The following is a 19,385-nucleotide window of genomic DNA, read 5'->3' on the forward strand; positions in this document are numbered from 1 at the left end:
GACGAAAAAGGGGAAAAGATCACCCCCCCAAAAAAAACGGGTAGTGCATGAAGGAAAATGAATTGTTATAATGATAGGTATGATGGAATATATACAGAAATAAAGAATAATGGGACAAAAAAGATAAGTATAATTAAAGAAAATGAGAGGGGAAAATGTAAATAATAGAGGAATACCGATACGAAGCTGATGTAAAGAAGGAGTATATGTTTTATGTTAGTGTTTGTTATGTCTTGTTTTGTTTTTTTTAAATAAAAAGTATTTATACATTAAAAAAAATCTGCTTTGCTTTCCCTTCTAGCCCAAGGGACTAGTCACTAGAAGAACTGTTGTCTTCCTTCCTCCAATCCTCAGAAAACATGCCCACAAAAGGAAAATGCCATTGGTTCTTGCTCTCCTGGCCTAGGTGAGGGTAGAGAAGAAGTGATTGATTCCACTAATTGGGGCCATAATAATTGTGATTTAGGAGAACATCTGAGCATCGCTTTGGCCAGAATGAAAGAAAACAGTTCTTAAGTTGGCCTCCCTTCCATCTGATTTACTTATGGAAGATAAGGAACTGAAAACTATAGTGAAAAAAAGTCTCCAGAACATTATCAATTTACTACAGGGTTCTTTAAAAAAAACAAAAAACTATATCCAACTTGATTTGCAGCTTCTAGGTCCAATTCGAAAGGCTGGCTTGAATTAAATATTTCTTCTTGGCTTTACAAATCTTTCTCAACTTGATGAATGGAAAGCATGTAACCGTACAGAAGTTCTTGAACAAGAACGATCAGCATTTTCTACCATTGGCCGTATTGGGTGGGACTACAGGGAGATACATTTAGCAACATATATGCCAGGAGTCCTTTATTCCTGATGCATGGACACTTCTCTTGCCTTTAAGATTCCTGGAAAAGTAATACCAATGTTCCCTTTTTTGAGAGAGTGAGAATAGGGACTGAAATGGTCTAAAAACTTTGGCTTCCTGTTAATATCCATTAAAGTTTATCCCGGATCATCCTTCTTCAGCCTAATTATCTTATTAATAGATAATACATAATAGTATAGCAGCTGACACTTCTGGGCTAGTCATGGAGTAAACAAATTCTTAGCAAGTCAGGACTGCAGAGCCCAATAATTCACAGGCGGCAGAAAAACAGAGTCAGATGCCATACTAGGGTCCATACAAAGAGGTCAAATAAAGTTGAGGCATCAAACAGAGTCTATTATCCAAAAGACAAGAACCAAAGTCAGGGTGGAGGTCAAGTGTCAGGGGTTGAATGAATTAAGTAAGTCAGAAACAAGGTATAGTAACATTATTTCCAGCCTTCTCTATTACAAACTAAAAGCTTGTAAAGCCAAAACCATCCAGGCTCCCATTATTAGCCATTAGGCTATTCAAAAGGAGTAAGTCAAACTCTACAACTGAGGAAGCTTCATTGACAAGTAGACCAATTTATTAGTCACATCTGCACCTCTGAGTCTGAATTCTCAATCTCCTCTGTTCTTTAGAATCTGGTCTTTTCTGCCAATTTAGGTGAGGACATTTGGTTGAAGTCACTATGACATGATACAGTATATGCCATAGTGCCTTCACATAAATAATGTGAATTACCTAATTGGCATCAATTGCATTATGACATGGATGACATCCATTCTGGCCCATGATGTCACTGCTTGTCAAATGTCTATAATAAAAGGTCCTCTATCTTATGAGATTCTAAGTTGGGACTCATGCCATCCCTTGTCCTGGTCTTTGGTTCAGAGAATGCACATGGTATGGCTATAAGTGCAAATTCACCTTCAGAGGAGGACTCATCCTGAGAAGACATGCCTTCAAATAAAACACAGAATTTCCTTTCTTGTTGGTTTTGACTTGACGATCCTTAAACTATTTTGATTGTTTCAGGTATGTGATTTATGTTTTATATTGTATTTTTGACTGTAGAGCGTGTCAGACTTTTTAAAATTAATAAGCAGTATACAAATGACACAAATTTATTAATACATAAAATAGGTAAATTAATAACATATAATGTCTTAATACTTATTTTCTCTCTTTTGATGCTGTCAAATTGGGATATTCTGTTAATTTTATTCTAAAATATTCTTGTAATAGCTCACCATAAAATATTACAAGATGAGACGAGGTACACAGAATCTTGCAAATAATTATTAAGTTGCTGAAACCTGGAATTAAAGCTGAGTGAAATGGAGTGGATTTGAAAATAGATAAACAAGAAGGCTGGAAATAATTTTGAAAAATGGCTTCAGAGCATTGGGAACTTAAATAAAGCACTTCTTTGCAACTCTTTAAAGCTGCTGTATCTTTTACACAATCACTAATTCGTCCTCTGCAGCCATCACATAATCCCAGGAAAAGATATGGATGGTTTAAAAACTGGCAAGTAGATGCTATATTTGCAGCCCCCATTTTGGAGTGGAATCTGAAGTGTTGAACAGTCCTAGTGTCCAATGGAAAGTGTAAAGAATAAAAGTCTACCTTATTTAAATGCTGCTTTATTGTAGAACTGTCTCGTTCCTGAACACTTCTCATTTCTTGGCTTCCCAGGTACATGATGTTTGCTGTAGAAATAAGACACACAGGTATGTGCATCAGAAAACAGAATTTATACAGGAAGTTCATCTACAGACTTCAAATTTTGACGGTTTTAGGAATTATTCTCCACGTTTCACAAAAATGTCTCCCAGTTGGTAGTCAATGCATTGCTGTCTGCCTGTCTCTCTATATCTATCTATCTATCTATCTATCTATCTATCTATCTATCTATCTATCTATCTATCTATCTATCTATCTATCTATCTATCTCATGGTGCAATCATTAGAATGCCGTATTGCAGGCTAATTCTGCTGACTGCCTGGAGTTCAATTCTCAGCAGCTCAAGGTTGACTCAACCTTCCATTCTTCCAAGGTCAGTAAAATGAGGACCTAGATTTTGGGGGGCAGTATGCTGTTTCTGTAAATTGCTTAGAGGGCTGTAAAACACTGTGAAATAGCACATATAAGTTCTATCTATCTATCTATCTATCTATCTATCTATCTATCTATCTATCTATCTATCTATCTATCTATCTATCTATCATCCAATTTATATAGCCACACGTTTATCAGAAGGAACTTTGGATGTTAAATAAAATAAGAACACAGTACAATAAAATTACCCTTTAAAACTATAAACAGAAGGTATGAGACATGAAAGACCCCAATAATAAGGCTGACTAGTTTCAACTTTACTCCTAAGTTTGTCTTTAGAACATTTTAAAGTTGTCTTTTTTTTATTTAAAAAAATGAACTATTTTGATAGACAATAGACATGTAATTCTTAATTAAAACATCTAGGAAAAGAGTTAATTACACAAAATTATATGAATTTACAAAGAAGAGTTCTAATGGATGCTTCCTTTGAGCAGCCTTTTGCTTGAAAGAAATAATGAGTGGAAGATTGTAAAGCAGAAACATGGATTTCTCTCCAGAGGCTGAGGAAAAGGAAATAACAATTGGACTGCTCCTTACCAATGACCTCAAAACATTAAATGGGACAAATTCCTGTAGCACTTTAAGGAAGCAGAAGCAAATGACATTGAGGGAGAAGAGAGGGCAGAGTTGGATTTCAAAATACTTGATAACTTTCCATCTGAGTTGACATCAACGCACTTGCCAGCTCAATTTAAAATTCTAGATTCAAGAGTTAAAGCCGAATTGTTTGACAATTCACCATACAGTCAAGTATTTGGAATGATCCAAGTTATTCTCCAAAGCACCTGAGAGCAGGACAAGAAGCAATGGATGTAAACCAGTGGTTCTCAACCTTTACAGTACTGCGACCCCTTTAATACAATTCCCCACGATGTGGCGACCCCTTTAATACAATTCCCCATGATGTGGCAACCCCAACCGTAAAATTATTTTCGTTTTGAATTTATCGCGCCTGAAGCCGTATTGGCTAGCAATCTGAACTGCTTGCGATTGCTTTGAGGACGGAGGCATTAAAGCGGAGACTCCTCCCCTATTAAGTTTATCAGGCCTGAAGCCAGATTAGGCTAGCGATTGGGAGTGTTTGCAGCTGGCTTGAGAGGGAGACATCAGAGCAAAGATTTCTCTCTTTTTTAATTCATCGTGCCTGAAGCCGAATTTGGCTAGTGATTTGAAGAGCCTGCAGCTGGCTTGTGGAGTCAATCATTGGAGCACGATTCTTCAACTCGCAAGTATACTTCCCATATTTCCGATGGTCTTAGGCGACCCCTGGCAAATCATCATTCGACCCCCAACGGGGTCATGACCCACAGGTTGAGAACCGCTGATGTAAACTATTCAAGGAGAAAAGCAACTTAGAACTAAGGAGAACTTTCCTGACAGAACAATTAATCAGTAAAACAACTTGCCTCCAGAAGTTATGAATGTTCCAACACTGGAAGTTTTTAAGAAGAGATTGGACAACCATTTGTCTGAAATTGGTATAGAGTTTCCTGCCTGAGCAGTGGGTTGGATTAGAAGACCTCCAAGGTCATTTCCAATTCTGTAATACTATTCTATCCCATGCATCCCTATCATCTGGCTTGCATTAGATTCCAATGGCTCTTGCTCCTGAGTAAATTTGTGCGGGATTAGTACATATACATTGAACAGGAATATTCAGGAGTGAAACATAATTGCCTAGAGTTACCGATTCTTCCCAGAACTGTGAGAATTCAAAAACTTCACAGGGCAACGTTGATTATTTTCTGCACTGTACTTCTTTTATTCTACCCCAGGGGTTTGTTCCAAAGAAAGGTTGGTAGAAGTGCAAAGAAGTTTTGGATCCAGGGGTCTAATATTAATGGTAAATTTCTAGTCCTCAAATTTTCTACCAAAGGAATCAGGCTTTCATGGTGATTATGTTATTCCATCAACACAGTTCTTCATCAATGGAACAGTTCCTTCATTCTATTTATGTATATTTTACATTTGTAATCTGCTTTCTATCAATAAATCCAGCCTGTGGTATGTAGCTAACAATACAAAATAAAACATTGTCTTAAAATTTCAAAGCACAGTATAAAACTCATAATTGTAGACAATGTAAAAATTATAGCAAAAAAAGCTTCAAAAAATTGAAATCTAAAAACTGTACATAAAAACAAAGGACCCCAAAGAATAAAGGCAGAAGCCCCACAATTTAAGACTATTTCCTTTTTTCCCCATTAACATTTTTATTGAATTATAAAATAAAATAAGATACAAAATACAAAAGAAAATAGGAAAACAAAGGGGGGGATAGGAAGTGAGGAAGGATTAAGAGAAAGAAAAAGAAGCATTGACTTCCGACTCACTCTGTTGCAGTAAAACAAGACATTAACATCAAATCACCATTTTTTGTTTTTTCATAATAATATAAACTAGCCTTTTGTATAAAGATCTATCAGTCTAATCACTAAAACCCAAAATGATTATTTTCTTAAGTGTAATAAAGCATGCTAGTTCATTCTAAATCTGAAAGCTGCACAACCTTAAAGTTATATAGCCTGCACTGTTTCACTCTGCTAAACAAATAATCACTCTGCTAAATAATCACTCTGCTAAATAAATAATTCCATCAACACTGTCAAACTATTTACTAAATCTGCACTACTATTAATCTTCTCATAGTTCCCATCACCAATCTCTTTCCACTTATGACTGTATGACTGTAACTTTGTTGCTGGCAATCCTTATGATTTATATTGATATATTGACCATCAATTGTGTTGTAAATGTTGTACCTTGATGAACGTATCTTTTCTTTTATGTACACTGAGAGCATATGCACCAAGACAAATTCCTTGTGTGTCCAATCACACTTGGCCAATAAAAATTCTATTCTATAAAAAAAAATTCTATTCTATTTTACACAGAATTCAAAGGAACCTAGAAGACGAATCTTTCATTTAGACCAGAGATCTTCAAACTTGGCAGCTTTAAGACTTGTGGACTTCAATTCCCAGATTTCTCCAGCCAGCATAATATAGCCTAGCATAGCTGGCTAGAGAATTCTGGGAACTGAAGTCCACAAGTCTTAAAGCTGCCAAGTTTGAAGACCTCTGATTTAGACTGAGCAGTGTTTCTCAATCTTGGCAACTTTAAGTTGTGTAGTCAGTTGGGGAATTCTGGGAGTTGAAGTCCACACACTCTTAAAGCTGTAAGGTTGAGAACACTACTTTACAGGAATAACCAAAATCCCTCCAGTGCCAGCCGAACACTAGCAGCTCCAGCCGACCCAGCTAACACCCACCACGAACAGACCAAGTGCAGGAGAAAGTCCTGAGACAATCTTGCACACAATTATAGCTGTCTGAACAATACGGTGACCTGAAGAAGTGTTACGAGGATCAGGATCTTCTATAACAGCAATATTGTTATTTAATATTATTAACCAGGCCTAAAAGAACAATGAACTGCTAGGCAACTTACCCTGCCATTTTAAAAGGGGATTGCTCAGGAAGATGCTATTGTTTTGGACAGTAGAGGAAACAAAAGAGAAAGACTAGAAATCAGAAGGTATTTCTTTATTTCTAGGTCAGCTCTAATGCACTTGGGTGTAGCGAAGGTTGCATTCAATAATCCTATGAATGACCCCTCTTTTTGATGTGGAGGGTGAGATGGTGTCTCTCCCCCCCCCTTTCTTCTTTTCCCCATCAGGGATGATTAAGCATTGGTGTCCTTTTAGTCATCTCCCTTTGCTAAACAGAGGCTGCTAACTGTGCCCAAAACACCCTTGATTTATTTATGACGGCGCAGCCCCGAAGGAACTCAGAATCAAGGGCCACGAAAAGAAAAGAGGGCTTTATATCACGGGTAGCTCTTTAACCTAACATGTCACAAGCAGTGCTTAACATTTTCACCAGCTAAATTAATAGTACCCCCTTTACAGAGCTTAATGATCAAAATCAATCAAGCTCCTTTCAGTCTTTAGAACTATTTGACATTGATTCAATCAGCCACCAATTGCCAGACAGAAATACCTGCGCATAACAGCGCTGAAGTTCAAAACCATTGTTGTAGTCGTCTTATGGCGTGGAAACAAAACGATGCAGGATTAAACAAAAGACAAGCTGTGCTCTGAAACAATAATCTGCAACAGTCTTAGTGCCATTGGGCTTTGCTTAATTAGCTCCCTCCATCTCAAGCAACATTTGGAGAAGATCAAGGAGCCGTAAAATGCTTCGTATTTTACTTTCTTTAACCTGCCTCTACAATAAGGGATGGGACTTCTTATATAGTCAGGACTTCTGACTATTAAGACATCACTGAACTACAGGTCACTTCATTGCTCGCTATTGGAAGTCCTGGTGGGAGTTGTAGCTTAATAAGATATGGCGGACATATGTTCCCCAGCCCCGCTTAGAAGCAAATGCATTAGTGGAATGGTTTTTCTCTCTTTCTTCAACTCACATTATTGTTCAAAAGGCAAACAAAGCATCTATTATATGTCAATTCATTTCCTCAAGGATTGCAACCTACGAAAGAAAAGTTAAAGTTTGCCAACAGATATTTTTCTGTATGCATACATTGGTGCAAACATTTTCTTTCCTCTGGGAAAATGGTATAAACCTCATTCCATTTGCAGCAGGATTCATCCATCAGTTTAATCTATAATCCGAACCAGCTTGCACAGCCCACTGTTATCTTGGATACAGTGAGTGCAAGTTATCACTGGAAGCTTTTTAAGTTTTTATTTTATTACTGCAAACTCCAAATGCCAACTGGTTGATGATTTGGAGTAAATAATATATACGTTAGCATATAAATTTCACTTAAAAACTTGCATTAGAAGTTGAACGGTTGTAATGTGCTTGCGGCCATGTACACTGAAAGTTAGAAATCTCTTGAGTTAAACTTAAAACAAATAAACAAGTGTTGTCAAACTAATTTAGGAATATAGGAAAGCCCAGCATAACAGCCTTAACCAGTTTAATATAAAGATGGATATAAACTCTGAATTAGGGAATTAAAAGTAAAGTATGCTTAACACCACTTTCCATATTAACTTTTGCTCCACACAAAGCACCACAATGTTGAAGGCAGAACTGTAAATGAAGGGGGGGAAAAAACAAGCCATAACCAGTTGTTAAATAAGCAACTGGAACTTCCTGTGATAAAAAAATATGTTATTTATTTAGATAATTTAATATGATCACATGGCAATGTGAAGAACATAAATGATTAAAAGCCAAACAATAATAGAACAATCAGATAATAATAATCCATACAACCAAGGTCCAGGATCAAGAAAAACAACCCAGTTTGCCAAAACTCTAACAATAAAGAAGAGATTATAATAATGTGAGGCGAAAGGAACAGAATAATCACTAATCTGAAGTATGTATGTACTGTATGTATATGTCTCTGTGTGCATGTGCACACACACATACATACAGAGAGAGTATGACTTTGTGTGTTAGTTCTGTAAAAAAATAATTACATACAACTAAGCGTCTTCTCCAACTAAGTGGATTACAAAGGTAGCACCATCTAGTTTCTTTTCTAATTTAACTCAGAGACATGCAGGTTGTATCTTATTTATCAAAATGTTCTGAAAAACCCTGAGATTCTACAAGAACTTTTAGAAAGGCTATGGTTAATCTATGAAGCCAAAGCAGATGAATAGGGAAAATAAATCTTTGTATCATTGTTCTGTCCAGATGATTTTTGTTAAGTTATTTTAAACCATTTGTTATGATGTGAAAGAACAGATAAAAGTGGTGGATTCAATAAAAGCAAATTAAATTATGGTAGTCATATAACTGAGTTTCCCAGGAGAAAAATGTCCTGGCTACCCTGAGGAAAGTATGATGTATACTGCAACAACAACAACAACAAAAGCAGACTTCTCAAAACTGAAGGCAAAAGGAAAAAAATGCCCTTCTCTTACCCTTTTCTGCCTTCTTCTGAAGTGGTGAAAGATATAAAAGCTAGAAGCAGGAAGAGGGTAGATTCATTTGGGTAACATTTAACAAATGTTCAGGTGAATTCGCTTCAGATAAATCAACACGAACTAAGGTATAGCTCACATCACTAGGAACTAGAACAGCAGGTAGCTTCAATAAGGATACATAATTTGGCTAATATAGCACAAGATTGCTTGAACAGAAGTTACCTCACGACACAACTATACTCTCAATGTATGGTTTGGCTGAATTTGAAGCAACTGGATTATTTGCTTTCCAGGCAACTTTCTTTTTCTTGTGGCCAGCTGTTGCTCGAGTGGTATCATTGGGACTGTACAGGGTAGTACATAAACAGCTCTGTCTTTGAAGCTACAGATGGAAGAAACTGAATGTGGAAACGCTTTATAACACCGAAGAGAGGGGGAAACTGTATGTGCTTAAATCTTTCTGCATTCAGAAAACTAGTATGCGGGAAGGCTAGAATCCTTCCTGTCAACCTTGTTTTTCCCAAATAGGGCTTTCTCACACCTCTACCTCTAAAAGATGCCATGGGAAACAATGAATATTTGTTGATTACCTCACCAGCCAGGTTGCTAGTTTTTCAAAGCACTAATAATGCTACAGTCTCCATGGATAGGTCAAATTATGTAATGGTCTGTGGGAATGACTTTGGGAGAGAGGAGGAAGAGCTGCAGTCTAGACCAGGGATCTCCAACCTTGGTAACTTTAAGACTTGTGGACTTCAACTTGTGGAGTTGAAGTCCACAAGTCTTAAAGTTACCAAGGTTGGAGACCCCTGGTCTAGACAACCATCACACAAAGGTATCTCAGTCCACAGGGTTGTGAGAAGCATCTCAGAAGGTACCATCTAAGTCCTTTGGCCTTTTAAGAGTTTACTGCTTACCAAAGACGCAGTCAGTGCCTTATTATACTTGATAACTTGACACAAGATGGGGATTCTTTTCTTTTTCACTGATTTCCTACTAAATAGTAGGACATTTCAACCTACTTTTATTACAGAAAAAACTGTAATGATGGTAAATTGGATCTTATTGAAACATTTCTTTTTCTGATGCTTCAGCATTCTGGATAAGCCGTCATAACACTGACTCGTAGGGTGACTCTTAAAGCTAATTTGGGCGAATAAATTCTAACATCCTTCCTGAAGTGGTCATTAGGAGGAGAGCTCACTCTTGGGAGTGATTGATCCAAGGTATGGGTCAGTCCATTGATGTTATGAACAAGTAGGTATCCAGTAAGTTTTTAAAATGCAGAAAAGGAAGGACAAATTAATGCATGCTTCTTTCAGGATTAACATTTTGTTGGTGAGTCATTCTATCATTCCTTAGGTTTCCTATTGAGGAGCTCAGGAGCAGAACTTTGAAAACAGAAGCCTATTAATTCAGGCTTAATTTGTTGATTACAGAGGTGTTATACTATCAAAAGAGTCACTTTTACAATATTATAGTCATTTTGGCAAAGAAATGATCTGATGACACATTAGTGGTCCAATACTCAAATACTACTCTAATACTCTAATACTACTCTTCCCAATCAACAACTTCATTGCTAGATGTGGGCAGATGTAGTAGATCCTACCTACTGCAACTTGTTTGGCAGTATGTTTTTTTAAAAGTCAAATTATTTTCAGTATCTTCTTCTCACCTCTCTTTCCTTTCCACCTCTTAATGTACACTGGGTGAGTCACTCCAAGTGAGCTCTGCTACAAATGACCACCTCAGGAAGGATGTTAAGAAACTCCCAAACTATGCTGCGTGTTTTTTGGAAGTTATGAGCAGTTTCACTATCAAAGCATTCAGGTTTCATGAGTAATATTTATGATGGAAATAAAACTGACAGCTTTTAATTTGTTTTTTTTTTTGTTTTTTTAAAAAAAAACACATAATTATGGAAGCCAAACTGCTTTCCTTTTCTCATTCAGAGCATCTGTAGACAAATCAAAGTTCTTATGAGCAATAAAGCAACTTGTTAAATTCCTACCCAACCACCTTTTCTTTCCTTCAAGGTAAGTTATAAATGAGGGTCACTCTGACAAATGACTTGGTCTGTCAACATAATAAATCCTTTAAAAGCCATTTGTTTCTTTTCACTAAATTAGCATGAGCATCCCATCCTTAAATAGGGGAAACTACAGCTCATTTTCAAAAAGAGGAACAAAGCAGAAATAGAGTACAAACCACAATTAAGGACTGTCTTAGGAAGGTATATCCTCAGACAACATTAAGCAAACATTTTAGTCAGGCATCACACAGGAAAACAAACAGTAGCAGAGGAAATGTAAAAGTCATTATTCCTTGCTCTACCTTCCTGGAAAGCAGGTGATAAAATATGTTTCCAGGGCTAAGGAAACATTCTTTGAAAATATGTATTATGGAATTTAATTTCTTAACTCAATTACAAATGGGCATTTGACAACTTTGCATGGGCCTAACCACGGGGACTCAACCAAGAGAGGGTAACTTTGTTTTCATTTAGGTAATCTAATGTATAGACCCTGGATACAAGCCTTGGAGAAGATGACTATGTATGCTTATATATTTTCTCTCTAAGTTTAGGTGTGGCTTGGAAGACAGATAAATAGGCTGTGCTGCAGTATTTTAAAACTCCATACATTAACAATAGGATATTTACATGGAAAAGAGACAGTATAATAAAATAACATAGATATTTCTGTACCTCCTTCTACTGTTGTGAAGGTGAGATGATGATGATGATGATGAAGAGGAAACAATTAGAACCTCCTCAGTGTTTTTTTCTTTCCAGTACAAACTACTTGCATGCCCCATGTTTAGAAAAAAAAATAGAGTTTACATATTTGTGTAGGATTAGTTGTCATGGCATCATGAGAAATGCTAGAGTCAACTACAGGAAATTCTCATTTAATAACCCTAGTTATCGAGATGAGATAGGCAGAGAGGGGCAACTAAAGCGAACACTATGGCTATAAATGCAGGAAGTCACAAATCATATAACTGTGGGTATATTGCAATGGCTGTAACTTCAAGGTTCAGTTGTAACTAGCACTTGTTCAGTGCCACTGTAACTTGGAACGGTCATTGAACGAGGACTACCGGTAATCCGTTGTATTATTTTGCTTGCAGTGAGATGCAGACTGTAATTGGATTTAAAACCATGAACCTGGAATGAATCTTATAAAGCACTTGTAATTCAGGAAGAGATAAGGAAATGAAAATGTCACTAATCTGTGATTCTTAATATAGAATCATCAGAGTAGGTCTGATAGAAAGCAGCAGAAGGTATTTCAAATTAGAAAAACTGAGTTAAGGATCAGGTTATTTGCATTTGGAATGTTTAATTAACATTCTGGGTCCATGGTCCAGTTCTAATGATGTTCTGTGATGTTCTAATGTCTCCAAAATTATTTATCAATGTTTTCATAAAAAAAGCTTCTGGGATATGCAGAAACTTAACAGAAAGTTTAAGATGATGCATGAGAGATCTGTACATAAATCCCACAGAAGAATATATTGGATTATGACTAAAACTAACAGAAAAATCACTGGACAATTTTGCAAGGAGAGTTGAATTAATATGTGTATGAAAGAACAGGTAGATTTCAAACTGTAAATTAAAAAAAAACATTTTTATTATCAATTTAACTAATCAATAATGGTAGCAATAATAATACCATTGTAGGATTATGCTTTTTACTTTATCTTTAAAAAGAGTAAGTTAATTGATTAACTAAATCTTACTTGGGTGCTCACTCTGGCAAAAACTAGAACTAGATATATTTTATATCCAGGATTGTTTCATTCTAGCCAGCATCTGAAATAAAATAATTCCAATTCACATCATTCAAACAGTATCTATATAAGATTGATGAATCACTCATTTAACTGCCTTATCACATCCTCACTGCATATTTTAATGCACATTTGCCCACCATGCTAGGCCAAATTGTATTTGGATTGACCTGGTTCAGGGCAGACTATCACTGGTTAATTGGGCTTAATAGTGTTGAACCTATACAACACTATTATTCAACCTATCAAGGTTTCTAACTTATTTCTTGAGTTTGCTTGGCAGATGCTATTCCAACTCAGTGCTTCTATAGGTCAAACTAGAAGAGAGGAACAGCTTTAATTTATGTACTGCAAATAAAGTAATAATTTATGTAAATTATATTATATTTGTTTATTTGTTTATTTATATAAACAAAAAGAGTTCCCCCCCTCTTCTCCAATTTTTTTAATAATTGTGATGACTTCTACATATTTCTTCTTTCTATTTCATATATAATTTTCAATCTCTATGGTCATTTTTTTATATTCAAAGTTTTCTATAGCTAGTTAACTCACTTGTGCTCAGCCATGGAAAGGTTTTGTGAAAAATACAGTTGTGGTATTTATCATTCAGTCTTTTCAGAAATCTTTTCATACAGAGGACTTAAAATACCACACATATAGGTAGTCTTTGCTTAGCAATCTCAGTTGGGGCCAGCAATTTCATCACTAAGTGATGTGGTTACTAAGTGAAACATCACATGACCGCAACAGGCTTATGACATCACTTCCACTATAGTCATTAAGTCAATCATGATGGGTAGTTAAGTGAGACATCACGTGGCATGGCTTGCAATTTTACTGCCAACTTCTCCACTGATTCTGCTCATCATGTGACCGTGGAGTGCTGCCATGCATGTGAGAATTGGTTGTACAGTTACTTTCTCAATGCTGCCATAACTTTGAAGGGTTGTTAAACAGGGCAATTGGCCTACCTGTAATCTGTACTGTTACACAATTCAACAGAGTTATTGCATCTCCTTCCATTCTTCTAATATTAAGCATAATTTAGCTTAAAGCTATGTAACTACATCATGGAGAAAAATTTATCCAGGTGATCACCAAGAATCAACAATGACACGAGGACCCATTATCAATCCAAAAATATAAATACAAGTGCTGACTCCTGTCTAAATAGAGGACGCTTATTTATTTAATTTCAATAGCCATCCGTTTGAAGTGGTTCTGGGAGGCTAACAACCGTAAACTTAAATTAAAAATAATTACAATATAGTACAACAATAAATATGTAAGGCAGCTGAGAAAAAACCCATCATAGATGTCAATATAGGCAGGAAATGGGACTCTTCACACACTCAGGGTCCCAAGTCTAGGCACAAAGGTAACAGAAACAACTTTCTATGTACAATCTGTCTGCTCCGTCCACGCATTCCATATAATGAATCAAAGGAAATTGATCAACTTTTGTATAATTTCTTTGAAAGCATGACAAGCACGTTGGTTGCAGTCAAGCTTTCTAACCTCCGTAGTTCACCAAAACATTGATTCTAAGGCTCACTCATGGAAGTGAAAAGGGCAAGAGGGGAAAGGAGGGGAGGGGAGGAGAGGAAAGGAGAAAGAAAAGAAAAACATAGAGGTCTTAGTTTCTTCTTCCTGCTCATTATCCACTATTCAGCCCTCTGATTGCCAACTATTAAATTTGGTTTGTATCTAGTTATGCTCATTTTGATATAAAATTGGAATAGTTTTCCATTTCATTTTTAATAACAATTTCAAACACTGTTTTCCCAAGATAAGGACATTCCCCCCCCCCCAATCTCTTCCATCACTGCCAAATATTGTAAAATAAACCATCTTTAGTACTCTTCTGGTCAGTAAACAGATTTAAAAAAAAAACACCCAAGGAAATTCCTCCAGAGAAGCCACAGATTTAAGATTGCAAGGAAGGACTGCATGTAAGGAGGGGGCTTGGGGGCTTACCGCCCTTATCTGTATCTTTGCTGTCATCCAGACGTTAACCTTTGACCCAGAAGCTTGCCTCTCTCAAAAAGGCTTGCAGTGTTTGCCCATTATGTAATGTCTGTATTTTTGTGGAAATTTTACAGAAACAAATGGAGGAAGTTTGCCAGTCAAGCTAGTGTATAATAAATCCTGTGCGCTATAGATACAGACCTGTCTGCCCTCACCTTAAATCAGCTACTCACATACTCAATGGAAAATATTTTTCAGGCAGTAAGTTGTTAAAAGTAAAAAACAAAAAACAAAGCGCCCCGCTCCCCCCAAAAAACCCACATTGCATTCATAATATAAGCTATAAAGAAAGCATATTTCACTCCCCCCCCTTTTTTTGGCAACCCTTCATTTGCTAGAAGTTTAATATGCTTAATACATGGAGGAAGATGGTTTCTGTTTGGAAGGTGGTTAAGCCTCTTTATTTTTCAAAAGGGGGAAACCTTTGGGGAATAATAAAATGTAACAAAGTGGATGAACGTGTAAAACTATTCTGAGGTAGCTACCTATTTCGTCTTCTTGTGTTTCTTTTTCATTTGTCTAACTAGCACCTTTGTGAGGACTTTAAGGATTGGGCTGTTACTGTTAAGAACAGTGTATGTCAGGGGTGTCAAACTTGATTTCATTGAGTTGGGTTTTGTTTGACTTCAGGGGCCAGGGTGTGGCCAGCTCATGTCAGGGGAGCCTCTGGTGGCCCAAGCACTCTGCCAGCGAAAACGGGCTCCTGAGCTCCGTTTCTGGCTACGACGGGCTCCTGCAACCCTCTGCCAGCGAAAACGGAGCTCCATTTTCGCTGGCAGAGGCACTGTGGGCCGGTCCTTCGCTGTTTACAGGGTGGCCCTGTGGGCCATATCTAAGCACCCCTGTGTAAAATAACATAAAATAAAATAATAAAATAGCCTGGTGAGATTTGAACTGCCAAATTGCAGCCAGCTGGCAGTCAGCAGAACTAGCCTGCAGTACTGCACTCTAACCACTGTGCCACCACGGCCTAAATTTATTTCTTTATTTTTCTCATTTTTGAACTGCCCAACTCCCCCAGAGATTTCACAGTGCCTTGAAATATTGCAATAAAGGACTGATCCTACTTAGTCCAACCCTGCCTGTATCACCAACTGAGGCTACATTAGTTTAAGATTCCTATCTGAATATCTGTGAGTGACAAAATAACATTTTACACTGTTATACAAGCTGTATACTCACTACATTGTAGCCAAGTGGCATTTCTTCAGTGTTGTCACGTGAGAAGATGTACTTAAATATTTACAAAATGTGGGGGAGTGTACTCACTTCTATGACATACTGTATATCTAGTTTCAACAAATGCACATGTGCATGCAGACACACAAATACAACCACACATATATAATTTCTTATTTCAATGAATACCTATTTTTATACCCATAAGGCTCTCAAAATAATTAAACATATAAAGCTAAAAGAAAAAGGATTAAAATAGTCTTAGCTTATTTCCTGAAAGTAGAGAAGCAGCTAAACATAACATCTGAGAGGGTATATCCAATTATTTGAGAGCAAGGTAGCAGAATCTCTATTTTAATATCCCCAATCTATTGTAATATCAGTGCTGATTTCTACATATCGCACATATAGTGTAATAGGTTAGTGGTCCCCAATCTTTTGAGCACCAGGGACCAGTTCTATGGAGAGAGGTGTTTCTACGGATTGGAGGGGGTGTGGTTTCACATGCTGCCTGCATCCTGCAGATGGGGCTTCACTTGTTTATGCAGCCCAGTTTGGTGCTGGTCCACAGACTGGGGGTTGGGGACCTCTGTAATAGGGCAACATTAGAGAACAGTACCTGCCCAACAGGTTTTGAAAATGCAACATTTGAGTAAAGAAATTGACTAGGCAAAAAAAATATATTAAATCCTAAGAAAATTCTAATAAGCTACATTGTTACTGAGATAGCTTACTTATTTAGTATTTAGCTGATTTCTTTATTAATATTTAGTCCTCTATTCATAAGTCCACACAAGACCATTTTAAGGTTTTTTTAGCTAAATACTGAATGACATATTCTTGACCACCATGCTTTCTTTCCTGATTGCTGAAACTTCCTATATACTTTGAAGCTTATGTTTTATTCTGCTGAAATTCTCCCATTAACAACAACATAACCAAGACTTTGCTTGAGGCCACACTCCTTCTAAATGGTGTTTTACTTTTTCAGTTTGATGGAAGGCGGGCTGGGCACTTAGTCTTGTTATAATTAGGTTTTCTAAATCTCATTTCCTTTTTAGAGGAGAGAAAACATATTGTTGTGAGTAAGGTCCGGACGTGGTAATGAGTCCCTGGCAGGTTAGTTTGTGCTAGGAAACACATCATTTTAAAGGAAACGTTTACCTTCTCTTCTCATCATGGATTTTATTGCAATTACAGCAATGAGACAGAAACTAATGCCAAAGGTAACACATACTCTCTCCCCCCCCCTCACACACACACACACTTTTAATGAGTTAGTTAACACAAACCTCCTGGAGAGGAGGAATAAATTCATTTGCCGAACATTTCTGAACCATACCTAATGGGTTATTGAAGAGCAAATGGATACAATGTTTGTTCCAATTTTATTTCACTGCACACTCACAGATTGGTAAGCCAAGTTAAAATAGCCATGATTGCTGACCAAGATATAGTCAGTTACTGCTAATCTGAAGCAGATGGTACAGGACATGCCACTTCCTAGATTACTTACCTATACAGGAAGCCTAGGAGTTTGTTACTATATACAACCCCTCTACTCTCACAGTCTTAATGTTTGTGGGCATTTCCTTTCAACTCAGCCAACCACAATGATTCATTTCCAAGGAAGGCGACTCATTGAAATCAATGAATATTTAACTTTATTTAAAGGCTGCTAGTAAAGTCCAGCCAAATAAAACCAGTCATTCCCAAAAGGCTTTAATTATATAAAAAAAATGGGAAGTTGTCAGAGGACCAAATCCCCAAGAGCTCATTCTCTGATCATTGCATGATCAATGTTTTCTGTGCTTCCTTCCAGACAGGAGTCTGGCAATGGCCCATTTAGCTGTAAAAAAACAAACAAACATGACAGTCCCACCATGCTAAGTTTCAAAATTATAGTCCTTACAAAAATGATACCATATTGTCCAAAGGAATGAGATATGGAATACAAGATGGAAAGCCTTCCACACTTTCACCTATAAAGATGACATGGGACAAACCCAGGGGTGAAATCCAGCAGGTTCTAACAGGTTCTGGAGAACCTGTAGTGGAAATTTTGAGCAGTTTGGAGAACTGGCAATTACCACTTCTGGCTGGCCCCCGAGTGGGGTGGGAATGGAGATTTTGCAATATCCTTCCCCCAGGAGTGGAGAGAGAATGGGGATTTTGCAGTATCCTTCCCCTGCCACACCAAGCCACACCATGCCCACCAAACCACGCCCAAAGAACTGGTAGTAAAAAAAAATTGATTTCACCACTGGATAAATCTGTTTGCCTCCGTTATGGTCCCAATATTTCTCATCCATCACAGGTTTTATCCATGCAGACCTTGATGCCCAGAATCTCAATTCTGTAGTTGACTAAACTGATACATACAATTAGATATATCATTCACTAAAATGTTGGGGATTTCTATCTGGCTAAAGAACCTATTTGAAATGAATTCTTTGAAGAATACTTCAGAAAGCACTCAGATGAATAGCAGAATAAGAGTTGGAAGTGAGCTTGGAGATCTTCTAGTCTAACTCTCTGCTCAAGCAGGAGACACTTTACATTCTGGACAAATGGTTGTCCAATCACTTTAAAACTTCCAGTGATAGATCACCTACACTTTTTGGAGGGAAGCTGTTCCAGTAATTAATTGTTTTCACTGATAGGAAACTTCTCCCTAGTTCTTGGCTAGATCTCTCCTTGTTAAATTTCCTATTATTTTTTGTGAAAGATGCAAAACAGTTGTAGTTGCATCATACAGTTGGTGAGAATGAGATTTCCCAACTTTTTCTGGTCTTTTCTTTTGAAGGAGATGGTTACAGTTAAGCATTATTTTAAGGCTCACCACTTAATTATCATAACTTTCCACTTCAAAATACTGGAAATGGCACCATATATTTTCAGGAAGTGCACCTCTGAAATACAACAGAGGAGGGATTGGCTCTAAAATTATAAAAAGGGGGCAAAAAGGTTTAAGATTTTAAAACAGAATGGGACAACAAGCACTATTAAGGAATAGAATAGAATAGAATAGAATAGAATAGAATAGAATAGATAAGAATAGAATTCTTTATTGGCCAAGTGTGATTGGACATACAAGGAATTTGTCTTGGTGCATATGCTCTCAGTGTACATAAAAGAAAAGAAATGTTGTTCAAGAATCATGGAATACATCTAAAAAAACTGTGTTTGGAGATGTTTGTTTACTTTTGTAAATGTTCTGAGTTACACTTCTGATTAATTTCCTGTCGATGATGGAAGTCTCCGATTCAGAAAAGATTTTTAATCAGCAGAATTGAGAAAGAGGTGCTTTTCGGCAAGGCCATTCTACTTTTTTCTAAATTTAGCCATTACTTCCTCTTAACTTGTCCTATAAAGACAGAGAGCCTTGGCAACACACACACACACACACACACACACACACACACACACACACACACAGAGAGAGAGAGAGAGAGAGAGAGAGAGAGAGAGAGAGA

At 37.0% G+C, this 19,385-nt stretch overlaps 1 protein-coding gene across 6 annotated transcripts in view; it reads right to left on the reverse strand.

Annotated features, from left to right (window-relative positions):
• Positions 1 to 19,385, reverse strand: part of LDAH (lipid droplet associated hydrolase) — a 102,261-nt gene that overhangs the window by 13,012 nt on the left and 69,864 nt on the right. For all 6 annotated transcript variants that reach the window (XR_009154777.1, XR_009154776.1, XR_009154773.1 and 3 more), the window contains exon 6: positions 2,489 to 2,571. Coding sequence is in view for 3 of the 6 variants with exons in the window: in XM_058179542.1 (XP_058035525.1) it covers positions 2,489 to 2,571 (83 nt within the window). In the remaining 3 variants the exon portion in view is untranslated. The remainder of the gene's footprint in view (positions 1 to 2,488; positions 2,572 to 19,385) is intronic.

Source organism: Ahaetulla prasina, chromosome 1 (assembly GCF_028640845.1).
Source record: "Ahaetulla prasina isolate Xishuangbanna chromosome 1, ASM2864084v1, whole genome shotgun sequence".
Classification (NCBI taxonomy): domain Eukaryota; kingdom Metazoa; phylum Chordata; class Lepidosauria; order Squamata; family Colubridae; genus Ahaetulla; species Ahaetulla prasina.